Consider the following 18,643-nt stretch of genomic DNA (forward strand, 5'->3'; position numbering starts at 1 on the left):
GGGAATTTTCGAAGAATCTTCTTTTCGGGTTTGAGTAAACTCCCAGGGACGACGATTCGTACACGAGACTCATCTCCTCCGAGCCGAAATCGCGAGGGACGCAGGACGACTTTCCTGCTGCGTACCGCCATTACCGCCATTAAAGCGCGATTAAGTTTCTCGAACTAACGATCGCGCCCAACTTCACTCGATATTCGCGAGGTGCCGTTCCGCAAGATATTCCGTTTTTGATTAATCGACGATATTGCGATGACCAAACGAAATTTATGCTGCAATTGTAATTAATTCGCAATTTCACGTCTTTCGATAAGTGTTTTCGAACTCGGATCGTGATTATATTCTTCGCGTCTTTTCTATCTCATCCTTCATAAACGAATCTCGCGCGCAAACGATGTCAAGTTGTGTAACGGTCGATCATTTTGGTGCATCAATCATACCAACACTTGCCTTGTCCTCGCATCGGAAATACGAAGCAATACGAATAAAAGTGTACAACACAAAGGGTTCCGACGAAACAACCGCTTCAGGACTTCGACATTCTTCCTGTGCTCTCATGGTGTCCTAAGAGTTTACATTTTTATTTTCTCTTAAATTTTCAAAATTGTATATATAAACCTTTGTCGAACAATCGTTAAGTAACTTTCGATTATTTTCTTTTTTCAACATATTAATATTATGGTCAATATTTAGTTGCACTGGAAAAGAGAACGGCAAAATATATTGTGTTTAATTAAGTTTTCAATATATATTTCCTAGCAACACGAGATAAAGATTACTAGAGAAAGAGTTTTATATAAACAGATAATTTGATAAAATTACAATTAATCAGAATTTCATTCTTAGTTGCTTTTAATGTTTTTAGTAGATAATTTTACCGGATTCTCTTGAATCTCTGATTTTCCATCTTAATGGTCCGCTAGATCGAAGGGAATTTAAAAGGAAAATATATATATTAAAAAGGACTATTTTTATTGTACAAAAAATTAATTGTTTGTACAAAAAGTTGTAATCTTATGCACTACATCGCTTTGTAATGAATCCCGTTAAATTCGTCCGGACAAAATTCGCGCATCTAATTGGAATAAAATAGCATAACACTCTATAATAAGGAACACACAAATGCGCGTTGCAACAATTTTTTATTATCTAGGTATTCTAGGTTTCTGCAAACAATACAATTTTGCTTGCCCAATTAAAAGTAATTTCACCAAATAGCTTATCCAATCAAACAAAACTCATGCGATTAACAATAGATTAAGTAATTTGGAAACACCTTTCCAAGTAAATGAGCCCTTTATCGCATACGTGTCACAAAAAAAAGACCTCAAAATTTAATTCCGTTAATATAGTTCCTTCTCAATGCATGTTCCTGACCTTATGTTTTCTTTGGCAGATTGGTGATCGAATAGCGACTGTTATCTTAATAATAAATGTTTGATGTGGCATGAAAAGATCGTGAAAAATATCATAACAATGTTATATAAAAAGTACCTGACGCGTGCGGAGTATTCCGTGTGAATACAAGAGGCAAATTTAACTGACAATAAATATTCTTCGATTACTTTGGGCGAGACATTCTAACTAAATTTTTTTCTGAATTCTTTTCAGCAAAACTTTAATACACCGAATGCCATATTGGATTCGAATGAATCCTTCATTACTCAATTTATGCTCGACTAACGATAGTAAAACATCAATTTCCAAAAGAAATCAAGCAATGAGAGAACAAAGTCGCTCGAGCGTGCTACATTGTTGAATTCGAATGTGAATCTCGTCAAGTTCACATTCTGTGGCAGTTGTACACGGAATCAAATGATTAATCTATCGTTAACCGTACAAGCTTGGAAGCTTCGGCGGCTGCGAAGTCGGACGGTAGTACACACATCTCTCGGTGTAAGCATAGACATTGGAGGAAGAATCCAATAGAACGCATATCATCATCCCATCACCGTTTTTATTTGTACTCTTACGATCTCGCGCGTCGCGCGCGCGCGAGAATCGGTCTCGGCGGCAAGCTGATACACGGAAAGAACTAGCGCGCGTAATCGACGAGACGATTCGTAAAATCGTGCGTGCCACGTCCGCCGACGATTAAGCCTCCGAGTGGCAATCAGGGTCATTTGTGTCCCTGTGCTAGTTTCTCAAAATAAATAAATATTTATTTATTGTTGACAAAACAGCTGCATGGTCTTCAAGTGAAAGAATAGAGGAAGTTCCGATATAATTTTTCGAGATTTTTTTTTGAGCACAGGAAAAAAAGGAAGACCCACACGATCCTGGTTGCCATAGCGAAAATACGTTGCCCGGAAGAGAAATCGCGGGTCCCTATAGAATTAAACTAAATCGCATTTAAGGTTACGATGATGAGGTTTGAGCTGCCAGCATTTCTTCCTGCTGTATCTTCTTCCGATAGTTGTCCAGCGTGACCTGTATCGTCTTCTCAGAGTAACGGCAATTTTCAGCCCCGCAGGTACACGTGAAGGACTTATACTTTATTATCCAGAATTTTTCGCCGTAATCAAAGCTAAGGGCAAACACAAGTCGGTTATACGCTCGGCTTAAGACCTGTATTTTTTGAAATTCGTTCAATCACGTTAATCGTGTTTTAACGTACCCGAGCTCTTCGTCCGCCTCGATATGTCGGTTGGCAAAGAATGCTATTCTAGGAAAATGCAAGTCCTGATGTTCGACGAATACTCGCACCGGCAACAGATTCGGCGCACACGAGTGATTGATGAATCGCGCGAGATTTCCGTAACGCCTCGCGTCTATACAGTAAGTTTCTCCATCCTGCGTGTTCATGCAAAATAAAATTCTCCGATAAAGTGCAAACACGAAATGATCATAGCGTTGCTTCAACGATGATTACAAAGCAGATGATCAATTAATCGGTTAGAAAAAGCTCACAATTTTTAATGTCTTCGCCTTGGTGGCGTGTTTGCTTCGCTCGATGCAAAAAGTGTTGTATGATATAACAATTTGACTTACTCTGTTGTCCAAATCAAATAAATAAGAGTCATCCTCTCTATGGTCAGCCTCGGAGTCGGAGATTATCTCGCCAACATATTCGCAAACATAGGTGCCTTTGGGAATATATCGAAGGGTTCGGAGACCCCAGCCTTTGCCATTCGTGCGGAACAATTGAAACCTCTGAGTGAGACCATGTTGAACCACTCGATTGTTGCAGGTGATACGATTACAATCGCAAGCTGGATTACACTCGAACAACATTGGTGGATCTACGACATGGAATCAGCAGTTGATATCAGTTAGAAGTTCACTTTCGCGAGATCAATTTTTCCAAATTTTGTTCGAAGTTCTGGAATCGCATTGACTCGTTCATTTGTTTCGACAAGATACGCTCTTACTTCTATACCTGCGTAATTGAACTCTGGTATAAGTTTTCCCTCCTCATCGTACCAACATCGCAGACTTATGTTTCCACACAAACACTTTTCGGAGCTGCAATTATCCTCGCACCGACAGGACTGTAATGACGTTATCGCACGATCCACATTGATGTTGCTCGTGAAGCAATTCTCCGTCACGTAAACAAAATCAGTCGGTTTGTCCTCAGAATCGTGCCCGTTGACGCACTGTACAGGATTAATTTCTTTCCCGCGTGAAATATCGCTGTGAAAGGATCGAAATACATAATTAGCAAATTAAGATCATTATTTTTCAACGAAGAATTAGGTTAATGAAAATTTTAACATGAAAGCGATACATAGGCGATCTTCGTAAACTTTTCATAATGCTTCGTAAAATCTCATACTTTGTCAATATTTTAACCGTCTTTTCCCACATGTGCGCGGAAAATCCATTGATTTTGGCGTTTAATCTCAAGGCAGCCATAGTATCGCCGTCCGTTGCACAGCAGTTTACCGCGGTCTCGCCGGCAGCATTCACTTCTCCTATTTTAGCACCACGTGCCAGCAACAATACACTGACTGCAAATTGGTCCTGCCTAGCCGCTATATGCCTGACGGAAAAAAATGTCATATAATCCAAATTGATCCTCTCACTTAAGCGGAGTGAGAATTTAAGGCGTTAAGAAATTGACAATCACAGTCGAATTATAGAAGAAAAATTAATTATAATTGGCCAATTTCTTAAATCTTAAATTCTCACCCCGCTTTATCCAGACTACTGGCGAACGTTTTATCGCCAACTGAAAGCGACAGACAATGGATTAAAACGTACAAAGGAGTATCACCGTGAACATTGACCGCATTCACGTCACATCCTTCGTTCAGGAGCAACTCTGTAATGTCGGAACTGCCGCTAAAAGCGCTCCAATGAAGCGCAATGTTCTGCTCAGCGTCCCGGATGAGAGGATCGCACTTCTTGTCTAATAGAAACCGCGCAACGTCCGTGTGGCAAAATTCACAGGCCCATATCAAACTTGTCCAGCCACCATCGTCCACGGAATCTGCAAACGAAGCGTGAAAAAACGTGAAGCGGTCTGGCAACACCATTGGCTACGTTCAACTGACATGTAAAACTCACAAATCTGATATGCTCTTAGATTCAACCAAAATTAAGAGCATACACTAATTAGATTCATAAATTTTATAACCGTTACAAAGCTGCTTTCTCTGCAGTCATTCGTTAGATATCATTGATTGCATTTAGCGGAAAAAGCAGCTCAATTAGCGTTCAGTAATTATTGTCTGCGACTGAAACATTCTTTTCGAATTTTTTCCTCCTCCAATTCCGCGCGCATTTTAAGAACAGTACGGGTGCTTGGGAAGGAACTTACCTACTAATGTCCTCGGCACTTTACACTCATTCAGAATGATCTTGCAGACTTCTAAGTGACCCGATTTGGCTGCCATGTGCAAAGCGGTCATACCATCCTCGCCCTTCAATGTTACGTCGGCGCCTATCCTAACTAGGTATTTGACGACGTCAGCTTTACCCTTATTTGCGGCAAGCATCAGTGGTGTCAATTGGTTTCTGTCCATTACATCTATTTGAGCACCGGCTTGCACCAAAACATGTATGCATGACATATGACCTTTGTCCGCCGCTATATGTAGACTGGTCCGATGAGAGTAATCCCGGAATGTGTGATTCGCGTTGTAGCCACAAGCTGTCAAATAGCAACACATACGTCAAAACGATATAATAATCCTGAAGGAAAGGCTTTATCATCTATAACGAAATAATACATTTTTACCGTGTGATATTCACAGTAAAATAAATCGACTATGAATAACGCCCTCTTTCTGGAAAGTTCCCATTCTCGCTCACCTAATACATTCACTAGTTTATCTAAATCCCCGTTTTTCACGGACGTGTAGAGGCTCATAATGGTGTAGCGTTCCGGCCTTTCGGTATTGATCGACGGTTCAGGTATATTGATGATTTCAGGTTGGATCAGCGGACTGGGCGGACATTCAGCCAGTTTCGTGTTGTCGCCCTTGCCGGGCAGTGTCATCTTTGCAGACGGCAGCTTAGAGAATTTCTTTCGTGTAGGGATAAAGACAGGCTTCCGCATGCCGTTCATCGTCACTACCACGTCGTAGGCGGCGCTCTCGCTGCCACAATGAGGACACACGCCCTTCTTATTCGGATAGATCTCGCATTCCCGATGATATTGGTGACCGTTGATGCACTGCACAAACCTACCCTGCGAGCAGAATTTGCCGCATGTGGGACAACAGTTGTGCCGCAGCAATCGCTCTTTATGCATACGGCAGAGAATGATGTAGGGTATGCGAGTGCTCGGCCGCCTCATTGTCACGTCGTTACTGTCCACCTCGTTGCAACAGCCCACCAACCTGTTGTCGATGGAATCGTTGGCCGTGCAATAGAGCGGCGCCCCGGGGCCAGTGATTGTCACGTACAATTGAGATCGCACTTGACACAGACACAACATGGACTGCGCATACGTCTGAAACAAAAAGATAAGGAGAGTGGTGTTGTGATAACAAAATATATTTTCTTTGTTATTAATCAAAGAAAACCTAAGTTTATACGTAACATTCAATGATTTTTTGGCTTTATATCTTGTAACCAATATTAATCGAAAGTTACTCAAGCAAAAAGGAATTGTTATAATTGACACCAATGTGGTGTGAACTGTAACATCAACATGATGATGATAACAATAGCGATTGTTTCAACTGACACCCTTATCTATGTACAAATTAATGCGCAAAAAGCGATTAACACGTTGGGCTCAACCTTTAGATCGGGCGTTCTCTCTCTATGGCATGTTGTTTTTAAGTGTATTTGAATTAATTAAAATTTAAAAAATATGTCACCACCACAGGAATCGGATTTCTATGTATAGCCGCACCCAACGTGTTAAGAGAAGAACTGACCTCACTCATGATTGCAGTGGATTCCGGCTTCGACGCCTGTCCTTCCGCAGGACTCGGACTTGGCGCCATACTTCTGCGGGTTCGTTTTGCTGGTACTGCACCTTCTAATGTAAAAAAAAAGAGTTAAATATTACCTAACAAATATAGAAATTATAATTTTTTTACCTTCAGGATAATCATTATGTTTTCCCGCTTCTGCGACGGATGGAACGGATCCATCTGCAAAGTAACGTGTTTTAACACAACGATAAGAAACAACAAATATAAAAATATTTTACACTACCTTCGTATACGTCGGCCTTTGCTATCTTTCGTGCAGCTTGAGTGCTTCCACGAGGTCGTCCTCTTTCCCTCTTGGGTCGTCCGGCAGTAGCAGGTTTCAAAAATGGCTTTTCGATATCCGCCAACGGTATGTCGTCGCTGCCAGGACTACCGATCGAGCTCAACTTGGTCTGCGAATCTGAGCTCCTAGTCATCGGAGACAGCTTCGGCATGTCGGCGAACTCGGAGGACGAATATATCAGCGAATCCTCATTGACACTGTCGTTTATATTGCTGTTTTCCAATAACAAAGTAGTAGAATTACGCGACGACGAGTCCAGCATGCTCTCGGCTGCGTTACTATCAGTTAGCAGCGACGTATCTGCTTCCGGATGACGCATGTCGGAGAGCCTCATTTGCACCGGCTTGATCGGGTCTCTGCCCGGGATTATTTTCTTCGGACGACCTGGCTTACTGTACTTTCGTTTCTTACACTGCATGTCCTCCGTGTAATTCGACTTTTCCTTACGCGCCATGGCGCTTTCCAAAACTGTGCTCTTCAGGGACTCCTTGCAGAGCCTTCTGGCTGAGCGCTTGGGACAAGGGCGCTCCTCCACCGAGTCACTGAAAAGACGAAAAGAGAACAAGGTTTATACATATCATGCAAAGCATATCGTGACAAATGCAAAAGATCAAAAGGGAACCTAAGCGCTCGCAATCTAGGTCGTCCAATTCTTCTCTTCCTGGTGACCGGTGCGGTAGTTTCTCTCTGTTCGGTACTTTCTGCAAGCTTTGCTTCGACGTTGTTGCTCTCAGGATTATTCTTTGCAGTCTCAACCTTCTCCTCGACAGGAAGCTGTGCATTACTTAGTTCCTGAGTATCCTTTGTGGTATCTTCCACCTTATTCTCAATCACATCTTTTGACTCGGCCTTTTTTACAGGTTCTTTTGTTTTGACTTCTGATGAGGATTCCTCCGCAGCATCGCAATTATCATCAGAGTTTTCTATCTTCACTGAGACACCGCCAATCTGATCGCAATTGGCCAACTCATCAGGAACCAGAGCTAGATTAGAGGGACAACTGGATATCTTGGTCTTCTTGCCGTGACCTGTGTTTTCATCAATAGTCCTAAATGTCAAGACAATCCTAGGTATCCCATTATCCTTCTTGAGAGTTTCTTGCTTGCCTGAGGAACTATCGTCCTCTCCCTTATGATTCTCCTCTGCCACAGGTTGAACCATTGTGTCCTCTGGATTTGCAGCTGCTTCCTCACCAGTCTCATCTTGCTCCTTCTCGTCTTTCGATAACTCCTCCTCAACAACCATGGGTGGCAACGATGCCACTGTCGACTGCGATACTTCTTCTGTGGCAACAACTGTCTTGTCGATGTTATCACTATGCTTCGTCAGACTCACACCCTTGTTGAACTCATTCGTCATACTCTCGAGGATCTCGTGGATGCTGACTTTGTCATCGACGCTCTCATTAGCAACAATGCCCTCACTGTCACCAGCTTTCGTCGCTGATGATGGTGGCACCCTGCAACCCTCAACTACTGCGACTGTCCTATCTGAGACTTCGGACGCGACATCGGCCATGCTCACGGCTGCTACGACGAACGACAGGACAATGTGCAATCACTATGGAGCATACTTTCTTCCAACTGCTTCATATCCTCACGTTTTCTTTTTTTTTTCTACCGAGAACAGTGATGCATCTAGCACGATCCGCTCGAATTTTTTTCTTTACTCGCCACGTACAACTATAATGTTTCTTTCTTCTATATCACAGACGTACTTTACTCGACCTATCCATCCACTTTAATGCCTTTTATATACTTTCGATCCTTGCTTATCGGTGACACCATGATCTTCCAAACATTATGTGGGCAAGTGAATACTATTGCTGCTCGGGATATTAGCTTCTTTCTTTCGAACAGTCCCTGTTCATCGAAATACCATGCATGTTTGCACTTCAACAGCTTCAGGAGAATTGGTTGCACTTAACATGCCTTTAGGTTACCGAGCTGTACCACTAGACGGGAACTGTATGACTGACCAGGCGGATCGACGATTCTAGCACGAAGAGTCGCAAGGAACCGTGGCCAATAGCGCCAGAGCTTCCTATGGAGAAGTCTGAAGCAAGAGAGAGAGAGATGGGATGATAAATGGTAAAACAGAAAACAGAGAAACACTCTCATTGGCGTGTCCTGTTAGCAAGCAGGCTAGCAAGCAGCGACTGGAGGCCATATTGATTGCACTCAGGGACGGCGATCACAGCAGAGGCTGAATTATTTTCTTCCCGCGATCCTCCGTTATCGTGTCGTGCCTGAGAATTAATGTTAGCTTAATTTAACCTCAAGTAATATTTATTTCATTTATCGTGTTATGTATTCATTCATATTATACGAGGTTTTACACATCGAAAGTAAGGAACAAGAAGAGGAAGCACGGCCATTACAAGCGTTGCCCGTGTAGATTTCACATATTATTTTATATGAATTATGTTAAGCACATACATGAGCTTTTCTCTTCGTATCATAAATGAAGTTAGAGAATTGTGCAAAGACTATTGAGTCAAATTTTATTGGAATTTCAACTGATCCGAAATAAATTGTTCACAATTTCAATTTTTTATCCATATTTATAGGAATAATTTATCCACAAAAGAATAAATAAATAAAAATGCTGAGGAAAAATTACATTTATAAAATTTAATCTAATTTTGGACTAATCTCAGATTAAGGCATGGTTCTTAATTTTTTTTTAACTCGTTTAGGCTGATGGTAATGTAAAAATTATTTTAGTTTTTCTATTCATGGTTAATCATGCAATTTTAAAAGTTACACTACAAAACTATCAATTTAATGATTAACCATAAATGAATAGAAAAAGACAATTTTTGCATTATCATCAGTTTAAGTTTAAAGCACAAGTTAACTAGAAAATGAAAAACTAAACCTAAGAATCATCAAGAGAGTTGCTTTAATTTATTGTCAGTAATATAATTTCACGTGTGACGCGCGAATTATTATTAATTTCTTCCTAAGTTTCCATTTATTTTCACATCAGTCTTCCATTTGTTAAGCCTTCCCTTTCGTTACTTCAAAGAATATTTTCATTTAGTAAATTATACATATACGATACGATGCCACATATAACGAGATGAACGTTGCGTATTACGGCTGCTACGAAGTTCGATCGACTTTCAAGAGGATGCAAATTAATGAACGATTATAGCAACGGAATGAAGTTGGAAAATCCATTGTAACTCAGTGCGCATGACAGTGCGTCAACAAAAAGTTGCTTAAGGATTACGTGGCATGATACGATAAAAATATACACGGTGTGTGGCAGAACACTAACGTACATAAATGTCGGTCATTGTAGGTGATAAAAAAATATAACATTTCAGACGAGATTTCACTTTCGGTCTGGAGATTTATCTATATGTTAGCATTTCATGCGTTGCTAATAAATTGCAATGATGTGATCGTCTCGCAGAACTTCCGTAAAAATATAAATTATCTATGTATAGTAATTATAGATAGTATTTAGTCCTACCTAGTAGTTAGAGATTTCTGATTTTCAAAATCAAGGATCGATGTAAGAGCTTCCGAATTTTTTTCCATTGCTTTAAGTTTATTGTACATAAAATTTCTTTTAATTCTTCCAAAAGATTGAAGTGATCCGATTCTCCGATAAAAATTAACGTGAACTTTTATCTACTTTACATTGTAGGTTAAATCGTGTGCTTTGTTAAAGATATTTTTCAGCTTGAAAAAAATTCTGCTAGAGAACAAACGTTGAGAGGACAAAGTTCAAGGTTTTTGTATGTAATTATATTAATTATACCGATGGGCAATAAACAGGCAGCACGACTAGCTTCGAGTGACTTGCAATATTCCTTTCACCGTCTCAAACGAGAATATATTCCACTCGATTGAGTAAATAAAAGAGGCAAAGAGAGCAAAAATTGGTGAAAAATTCTACGAGGAAGAGACAAGGAGGAAGGGTGTAAGAAAAGAGAATAAAATGTAGAGAGAAAAAAATGTGACTCGTATAAATATAAGTTTATTTACATTGCAACAGATCCTTTTGTCAAATAAGCGACAAAGGTGATTACGAGTGTAGACTTGAACGTAGTTTGGGATTAAATGTTAATTAAAAATAATTAATTACAACATCCTAACCGTGTGACGCCTCTCGCACGCTCTGCCGACTGAGTAGTAATATACATTCGTGAATTTGTAGTAAAATTCTACGAGTAAGGCGTGCCACTGCAACATTATTGTGCCTCCGTTTTACTTTATCTCGTTACGGAGAAGTCGAGTGTGGACGATAACGTATCCCTCTCGAATTTCGCGTTCGATCTCAACGCCGGGTTTCTGAACGTACGGCTCGCTCGCGCGTTTGGTATTACTTCATATATATAAATAACATATAATAGTCGTAATAATAATATTAATAATAAAACGTGGAAAAGTCGCTGAGAATCGCTGTAATTCGAGTCGCAGAGATACCGCAAGGCCGTCCGAGAGAAGAGAGTGAGTTTCGTTGCAATGTCCCCTCGCTCGCTCACTCTCTCTCTCTCTCTCTCTCTCTCTCTCTCTCTCCTCTTCTCTCTATCTCTTTCTCCTTAGCGTGACAAAATTCTCAAGCTCGAGAGAAAGAAGCGTAAACGAAGAACGATAGGAACGGTTTACGCGTTTTCGCCACGGCGCCGTATCTCCCCAGTGTTTGTGTGTGTGTATACATGTGTTAATATATTTTTTCTCTCTTTTTGTTTTTAGAAAAAACATCGCGGTGCATCTTTGTTGCTCCTCCGTCGTCATCGTCACCGTCAGTCATCGTCGTCGTCGTCGTCATTCTGCACTCCTTTACACGCAAGCGATATAAAAAAGTTGAGCATCGTGTTTCCCTTTTGCGTCCTATTATAAATACACGTCGAGAGGAGGATCCATTGACGAAGGTAGTTCGATTCGCGACGGCGACTTAGAAAGCCGTGTGCAAACGTCGCGAGGACCGTTCGCGGTTTCGTCGCAGCGCGAACGTTCCTCGCATGTGCGAAACGCAGGCCTCGCTAAAAGGCTACGACCGTGCAGAAAGCGAGTTTAGCGTGTGAAGCGCGTTTAAAAACTTCGAGAAGCGTCGTTTCTTCTCATCCCCTTTTGCTTCTTCCTACTCTAGAGACACATCGATAAGAAATCCAGAAAAATATTTGTCGACCCGATATATTCACCGACGTGAGAGAGCTGCATCAGACCTCCCCCCCCCCCTCTCTCTCTCTCTTTCGAAGTGAGTTTTACCTTCTTTTTTTCTTCTTTTTTGCGATTTTCATCTAGAAAAAGACAATTTCAGCCGTTTCGCACGCTAAATCGACCTCTCGTACAGCCTTCGACGCGTACAAACCGCCGCGAACGCGGCGGCTCGAGTATTAAAGAACATGCTTCTCCATATTTTATTTCTCTTTTTTTTGTTTTTGGTTTACAGCGTTGTCCTCGAGAACACCGTATACGTGTGTGCGTGTGTACCGTATACTCGCTCTGTGCGCAACCGTCGTCGCCGAGTACGACGCACCTCGCTACTACGTAGTGCACGCGATTGCACCACGGACATACCGTGTCGCGTATGGCACCAATAACAAGGAATAAGGCTTAACGGTAGCGGTGGGTTATGGCGGCGGAGGTCTCCTCTGAGGTTCCGGAGTGTAGCGCAGACGGGCTCGCACGTGCTGCGGGCTACCGGGCACGGAATTGCTCTCCGACAGTCTCCTGGGTGGCGGCTGAGGTGGAGAAGGCGAGACGTACCTTGAAAAGGACAACGAAACGAGAGGATGATACAGCGATTTACTTGTCAGAAACGGTGGGAAAAGTGCGTTTTCTTTGGAAAAAATGCTGAAAAAGCTCAAAAACAGCCTTCGGCAAACGATTTCCCCCTTAAAGAAAACACAGGTGTTCTCACGACAGTCATTGTCTATTTTTCCGACAAAGTTGATATAAAAAAAAAAACTTAAGATCACACTTCATGAACATTTGCGTCGGCGGAATCATTACTTTCTGTTTTCTTTGAATCTTTTGTTTTGTCTTGAAAGAAGCTAATTATTCTGAACATGATTTCTCGAGATTTTGTTCTGAAAAATGAGACATTTCTAAATAAATGAAACGAGTCGCATACAGACGTACCTTCGCGGACAGGAAGGAGACGCCTGTTCTACTAAATTCCTCCTAAGGGCGAGCGGTGACTCGCCACGACTCAGTCTCGGCGGTGGCTCCGGCGAAGGAGCGCGTTCACTGCCGAGCCTGAGGCGCACGTAAGACGCGAAGCGCTTCTTCGCGGATTCCTTGGAGCCAGCACTCTGCTGTTGTGGCGGCATCGCAACCGCCGACGAAGGCGGAGACTCCTGCTTAAGCTGATGCGCAAAGCGGGAGATTAGCAATTGCGGACTAGTGGACCCGTGGGATCCCTGCGGTGGTGGCTCCGAAGGAAACCTACATTCCGAGAAAGGACGATTAGGATATAATGAACGTCTGTCGTGAGTTAGCGGAACAAAATCCGAATATTTTTATTTATTGCTCATTCGCTGGAGGAGAAGAATTAAGTCGCGTGTACCGAAAGAGAGAGTCGGCCTTTCTTTAATGTATCGCGAACGCTGCCGAATGTTTGTCACACCGAACTTGCATATCAAATAAAGTCTTCCGATTGGAATTAGCCGACCGGTCCCATCCATCTCTTTGGAGGATATTTTTATCCGCAATTATTTCGCTAACTTCATCTTCTTTCAGCGAGACGTCATTAAAAAAGTTAAACAGAACAAGCAATTTTATTAATCGGAACTGATTTCGTTCCGCTTACATACCTCTTGCGGCTGATCATCGGGCTGCCGTAGATGTCCTGCGGAGGATGGGTCTGAGGTGCGGGCGGCGGCGGCGGTTGCGCCAGTCGTTGCTGCAGAAACGGTGAGTAACGGCCGCTGTCGCAGGACGGCGGGATCACGCCGGGCGGATCGACGTTCTCCCGCCGCCAGGGAGAATAGTCCCTGGCGAAGGGGCTGAGCGATCTCGACACGTTCTGCCATCGATCCTTGCTCGAATCGCGCTCCTCGTAGCGGCTGCTGCGATAGGGAGAGTAGGACCGGCCGTTGCCGTCCACCAGGTTCGCGTCCTGCTGCCTGTACGGGGAGAACGGCCTCTCCTGCCGGCCATTCGTCGAGCAACGGTTACCGGACTGCTCCAGCTGTCGGTAAGGTGAGAACGGCCGAGGCGGCTGTCCCTCCGAGTCCGCGTCCTTGGAGGTCGGCGGCGAGAACGGCCGGTCCTTGCGGCGCAACGCGTACGGGCTGTAGGACACGTAGCTGGCGGCGCCGTTCTCGCTGTTGGAACGCTGGTGGAACGACGGCAAGAAGTTCGGCTCTTTGGCCGTCGCGTTGTTGCTCCTGAGGAAGGCCGGTATGTCGGACTGCGCCCGGAAGTGCGCCGCCGTCTGTTTCAGGGACACATGGCCCGAGACTCGCTGCTGCCCTCCCGGTAACCTGAAACTGAACGCCCCCGCGGATGAGATCTCTCCGAATCAACGTCTTTTTCTCTCCCCAACCGCGATTCGGCACTTTCTCGCATTGCCACCCCCGTGATAGCCGGCGGTGACTCTGGAAAAAACCTTAGCTTAAGTATTAATGGAAGTTAGAGCGGAGCGTTAGTTATTACTGTGCGCGTGCAATCGCAGAGGACAGAGGAAGTTCTCGTGAGACAGGTTACGTTCTCCAGACTGCGCTGAGAGATCGGCGAGATCGCCATCGTCAAGTACCGTAAGTTGAAGCGAGATCAAGATTCTACGCTCGTACGATCCGTACGATCCCTCTTGGTCGCGACCAAGTTCACCCCGCTGCCGCGATCTCGCCTCAATTTGTGGTGCCTGAAATTCGTAGAACGCGGGATCAATAAAAAAAAAAACGAACAAAGGTGAAGAATAGAGAAAAACGGCGTGTGCGCAGGAGAAAACAATGCGTGCATCGCAGTGTACGAGTCGGCCGCTACGCTAACTTCGCAAGTTGGCGAAGAGAGAAAAAAGAGAGAGAGAGAGAGAGAGAAAGAGAGAGAGAAATAATCAAGAAATATTGAAATAAATAAAAAAACAATGCTTACCGTGAGTGGGGGTTGAAGGGTGGGATGTGTAACAGGCGCGTGCACAAACCAAACAACTCGAAATGAAAATCGGGCAGATTTTTGGATACTCCGAGAAAGGGAATAGTCTTTTTTCTGTTTTTTTTTCTCGTGTTTTTTTTTCCTTTTTTTCGTTTTCTTTTTTTTTCGTTTAAAGTTTCTTTCGGGATTATTCGGGCGGTTCGTCCGGGAGGGAGCAGAGGGAACAGGACAGGAACGGGAGAAGGGAGGATGCTACGCCGCGCTGCCTCCCTCAAGCTCAACGCTGCAACACAATTCAACACGCACGCAAACTTTTAATCGAAATAATAAGAAGACGTCTGTAACATGTCGGTTTTTGACAAAGTGGTATCAGAGATAAGTGTACACCGGAGTGTCCCGGGAGTATCGCGTCTCCTTGCGCGGTCGCGAGAGTCCATTGGTCTGTTCTTTTTAGCTAAATTGGCTGCACTAGTTCAAAAAATGTACACACACTGAAACGTGAGAATTTCGCATATACGCTTCAATGTGTATACGCAAATTTCTCGAACTGCAGCCAGTCCAGTTAAAAAGAACAGACGTATCGTTTGACACGACTTCACTGATCGAAGAGCCCGAACGAATCCACGTGACAATTCCAGGACACCTCGTGTATAAAGGTGCTAATGTTCAATGTGATCAAACGAAATTTCGCAAAACGCATCGCTCAATTTCGGAGCCGCTATGATACCTACCCACTTGACACTATGTGGAAATGTGTTAAAACTTACGAATTACCTGGTTATTGTTGAAAAATAAAAAAGAAAAAAATAGAGAAAGAGACAACCAAACCAAATCACAGTATCTATATTAGTCGGGAATTTCATGCCGTGTTTTAAAATTCCGATCTCGCTGTCACGTTTGTCTCAGTGATGATGGTATACCATATATATATATATATATATATATACCATATATATATATATATATTATGCCATTTTTCTATTGTTACGCTTAATCCTGTTATATATTATTTCTAGGAAACCGGGAAACGGCAGAACGGCCGTTAGAGGGGGAGGGGGCCCACCTTGGTTCTAATTGCCGCATAACTCTGCCGAACCACTGATAGCCGGAATTCGGCGAGGCGGTCTCGCCGTCCAACGGCATGTCGTACTTGCGGATGAACGGGTGTTCCATGAGCTTGTGGTACTTTGGCCGATGCTTGTAGTTCTTCGTAAGGCAGCAGGTGACGAAGTTCCTAAACTCCTTGGAGAAGAGTGCGTCCTGCGGCAGAGACGGTGGATCGTCTTGCACTACCCTGCTCAGCACCTGCAACGAATAGAAGAACGACACAGGGAAATGACGAAGATCGCAAACATGGGAGTCAAAAGCAGTGAGAAAAGTGAGTCTTTTCCACGTTAAAAATGAATATCTATTACACCATTCCTCTAAAAGATGAAAAACCGCCGAAAACTCACCTCGAAGTCAGTCTTGCAGTCTCGGTAAGGAAATATTCCCGTAGCTAGTTCCACCAGAGTAATGCCCAGACTCCACACATCCGCCCTTATGTCGTAATCCGGCTTGGTTGGATCAGGTGGATCTATCCTCTCAGGCTACCACAGAAGCATCAGATCGCTCATTGCAATTTTTCCGAAAATTATCAACGTTTTCTACATCGCGAAATGTTTACTCACAGCCATATACGCCGCGCAGCCCGCGCTTCTCGTTTTCGCTTTGCTGTCGACTAATCTGCCAGATATGCCGAAATCGCAAAGCTTTACTCCGCCCGACTCATCCAGCAATATGTTGCTAGGCTTCACGTCCCTATGGATGACACCATGCTTCTCTTTCAGGTACGACAACGCCTTTACTGTCTAAAGAAGAAATGAGTCGTACTGTAAAATCTTGCTCAAAATTATGGTAATACATCATACAAAATATCTTGCAATAGAAATGCATGAGAAAAAATATTTTAATAACTTTTAATTATCTATACTTTTATTTTAATTATTATTTCAACTACTGTATAATTTTGGGAAGAAAGCAGAACTCAAGATGAATTCCCTCGTGAAAGTAGAAGGAACTTACCGCTACTGTGACTTTGCCTAAAAAATCCTCTGGTATCGCCTGTCTGCTGCGCTTCAGCAACTTGTCCAAGCACGTCGCCATCAGTTCCATGCATATCCATACGTCGGATTCCGTAATGAAGCAGCCAAGACACTGTACAATATAAGGGCAATCGTGTGACTTGAGCACAACGTCGAGGTCCATGATTATCCTCTTGTTCTCCTCCGCATTGCCGGAACGTCTCATCTGCTTCACAGCGATCACCACGCCGCTAGGTTTGTGCCTCATCTTGACGACATGGCCGCACGTACCATTGCCGAGCTCGCCTAAATGCTCCAAGTCCTTCATCTCTGTCTGATACCTTTGGCCATTGATATTCAGCATACCATTCATCTTCATGATTTCTTGAAGTTTCGACTCGAACTCGACGTCGTGTTTCTTTGGCGGTACCATCTGCGATACCGGCAGATCCAGCTGTCTTCTGGCTCGCGTTGGAGTACCCATGTCTCCGACTGTGAAGAAAGGTAGTATTTTCATATTTTATTCAGCAACAGCTCTCCTTTCTCCAGCTATTTATTCCCTAACAATTATAGTTGAGCAGAGAAAATTGTAAGAATTAGAAAAATAATAATCATCTAAACTGCGTTAACAGATTATCTTAATATCTTGAAATAATATTATATAGAAGGAAGATTATCCAAAGATATTTATCTCTTATTTTGCTGTCACAAATCTGTATACATACATATGTGGCAAAAAGATGCGATTGTAGTATTTGCAGTAAACTTAACATAATGAAAAACTGCTTGTATCTATTTTCTTGGCCCAACATTAATATTTACCTCAGTGTAAGCACCTAGCTCAATATATCAACCGCAATAGTAACAAAATCGTTTGCAACCACGAGTATTTCTCGCAATCTGGCAGAAACGAGCCAAAAGACAAATACATCCGAGGCAGATAAACAAACAGCCGAGAGAGATAACTGATAAGCAAACGGGCAAAGAAATCTCATTTTATCGCCCGGCAAGAACATCCCGAGATTGGATATCCTGGGGGGCCAACGTCAATTCGTGGAGAAGGACGAAATCAACGGTGGAGTTGATCAACATAACCTAAAAGACACGAGCGAATGTCGTCGATCGTGCGCGACGACGCAACTGTCGCCAGGATATATCGATCAGCGAGGAGAGCGATCCAGCGGTGTCGGTGGAATGTTTCGCGCGTGATGCTTACGTTGTCGGGGCCTGCGGAGTGCAGGACTAGACGCAGGGCCCGTCGACGACGACGACTGCAGACCCGCGGTCGGACCAACCTCGCCGCCCTGCCTGTCTCTGTCTCGCGACTCGTTTTCCGCCCGCAGACGTTCCTGCAGATTCAGAATCTTGTTCTCCAGGGTGCTCGACATCGCGCAGCTCTTTGCACAGCTGTAAGCTGCTCGTCGCACCACGCTAACGCAAGCTCACCGGGGTATCACCACCGCCGCGCACCAGGTATTTGACAATTTTCGCATTACTCTACTCTGCCCCTTTTTGGCAGCGAGCGCTGCGCCGCCGGTCCGCACGCGTTCCCAGGCCTGCCAATATAATATATATTTGTAGTTGATCAATTTCTTCAAACATCTATTGCGGATCGGAACTTAAGCTACGTTAGTGCTGTTCATGCGACATTTGTTAACAAATACATACAAAGTTTCTTCTTAAAACGCCTATCACATTTTCGAATCAAATCATTTTTCGTTTAACTCAAAATATCTTGACGAAAATTCATGACAACATTAATATAACTAATGTGGTTAAAAGCTAAAGAGTTCAAGCTTTAAAATGCTTCTTAAACGATCTCCCTCGTCTATGTTTTTTATTATA

The 18,643-nt window shown here is 43.4% G+C and overlaps 2 protein-coding genes across 2 annotated transcripts; both read right to left on the reverse strand.

Moving 5' to 3' along the window:
• Window positions 1-961: 961 nt before the first annotated feature.
• LOC106745528 (histone-lysine N-methyltransferase EHMT1) lies at window positions 962-9,002 on the reverse strand. Its single transcript, XM_014621216.1, has 12 exons — window positions 7,298-9,002; window positions 6,616-7,217; window positions 6,498-6,551; window positions 6,333-6,436; window positions 5,257-5,899; window positions 4,763-5,095; window positions 4,204-4,432; window positions 3,776-3,982; window positions 3,377-3,633; window positions 2,989-3,239; window positions 2,615-2,790; window positions 962-2,524 (listed from the first exon to the last, which is right to left on the reverse strand). Exons 1-12 carry the CDS (start codon window positions 8,191-8,193, stop codon window positions 2,356-2,358), a joined length of 3,921 nt encoding a protein of 1,306 aa, XP_014476702.1. The 5' UTR covers window positions 8,194-9,002; the 3' UTR covers window positions 962-2,355.
• A 1,644-nt stretch (window positions 9,003-10,646) lies between these two features.
• LOC106745527 (dual specificity mitogen-activated protein kinase kinase 7-like) lies at window positions 10,647-18,346 on the reverse strand. The gene is made up of 8 exons (XM_014621215.1): window positions 18,015-18,346; window positions 16,800-17,290; window positions 16,406-16,585; window positions 16,190-16,324; window positions 15,799-16,040; window positions 13,454-14,131; window positions 12,780-13,085; window positions 10,647-12,404 (listed from the first exon to the last, which is right to left on the reverse strand). The coding sequence occupies exons 1-8, from the start codon at window positions 18,184-18,186 to the stop codon at window positions 12,269-12,271; spliced, it is 2,340 nt and encodes a 779-aa protein (XP_014476701.1). The 5' UTR covers window positions 18,187-18,346; the 3' UTR covers window positions 10,647-12,268.
• Between the last annotated feature and the right edge of the window lie 297 nt (window positions 18,347-18,643).

The sequence above is a fragment of the Dinoponera quadriceps genome, unplaced genomic scaffold (genome assembly GCF_001313825.1).
Source record: "Dinoponera quadriceps isolate SergipeBrazil2010 unplaced genomic scaffold, ASM131382v1 scaffold1578, whole genome shotgun sequence".
Classification (NCBI taxonomy): Eukaryota; Metazoa; Arthropoda; class Insecta; order Hymenoptera; family Formicidae; genus Dinoponera; species Dinoponera quadriceps.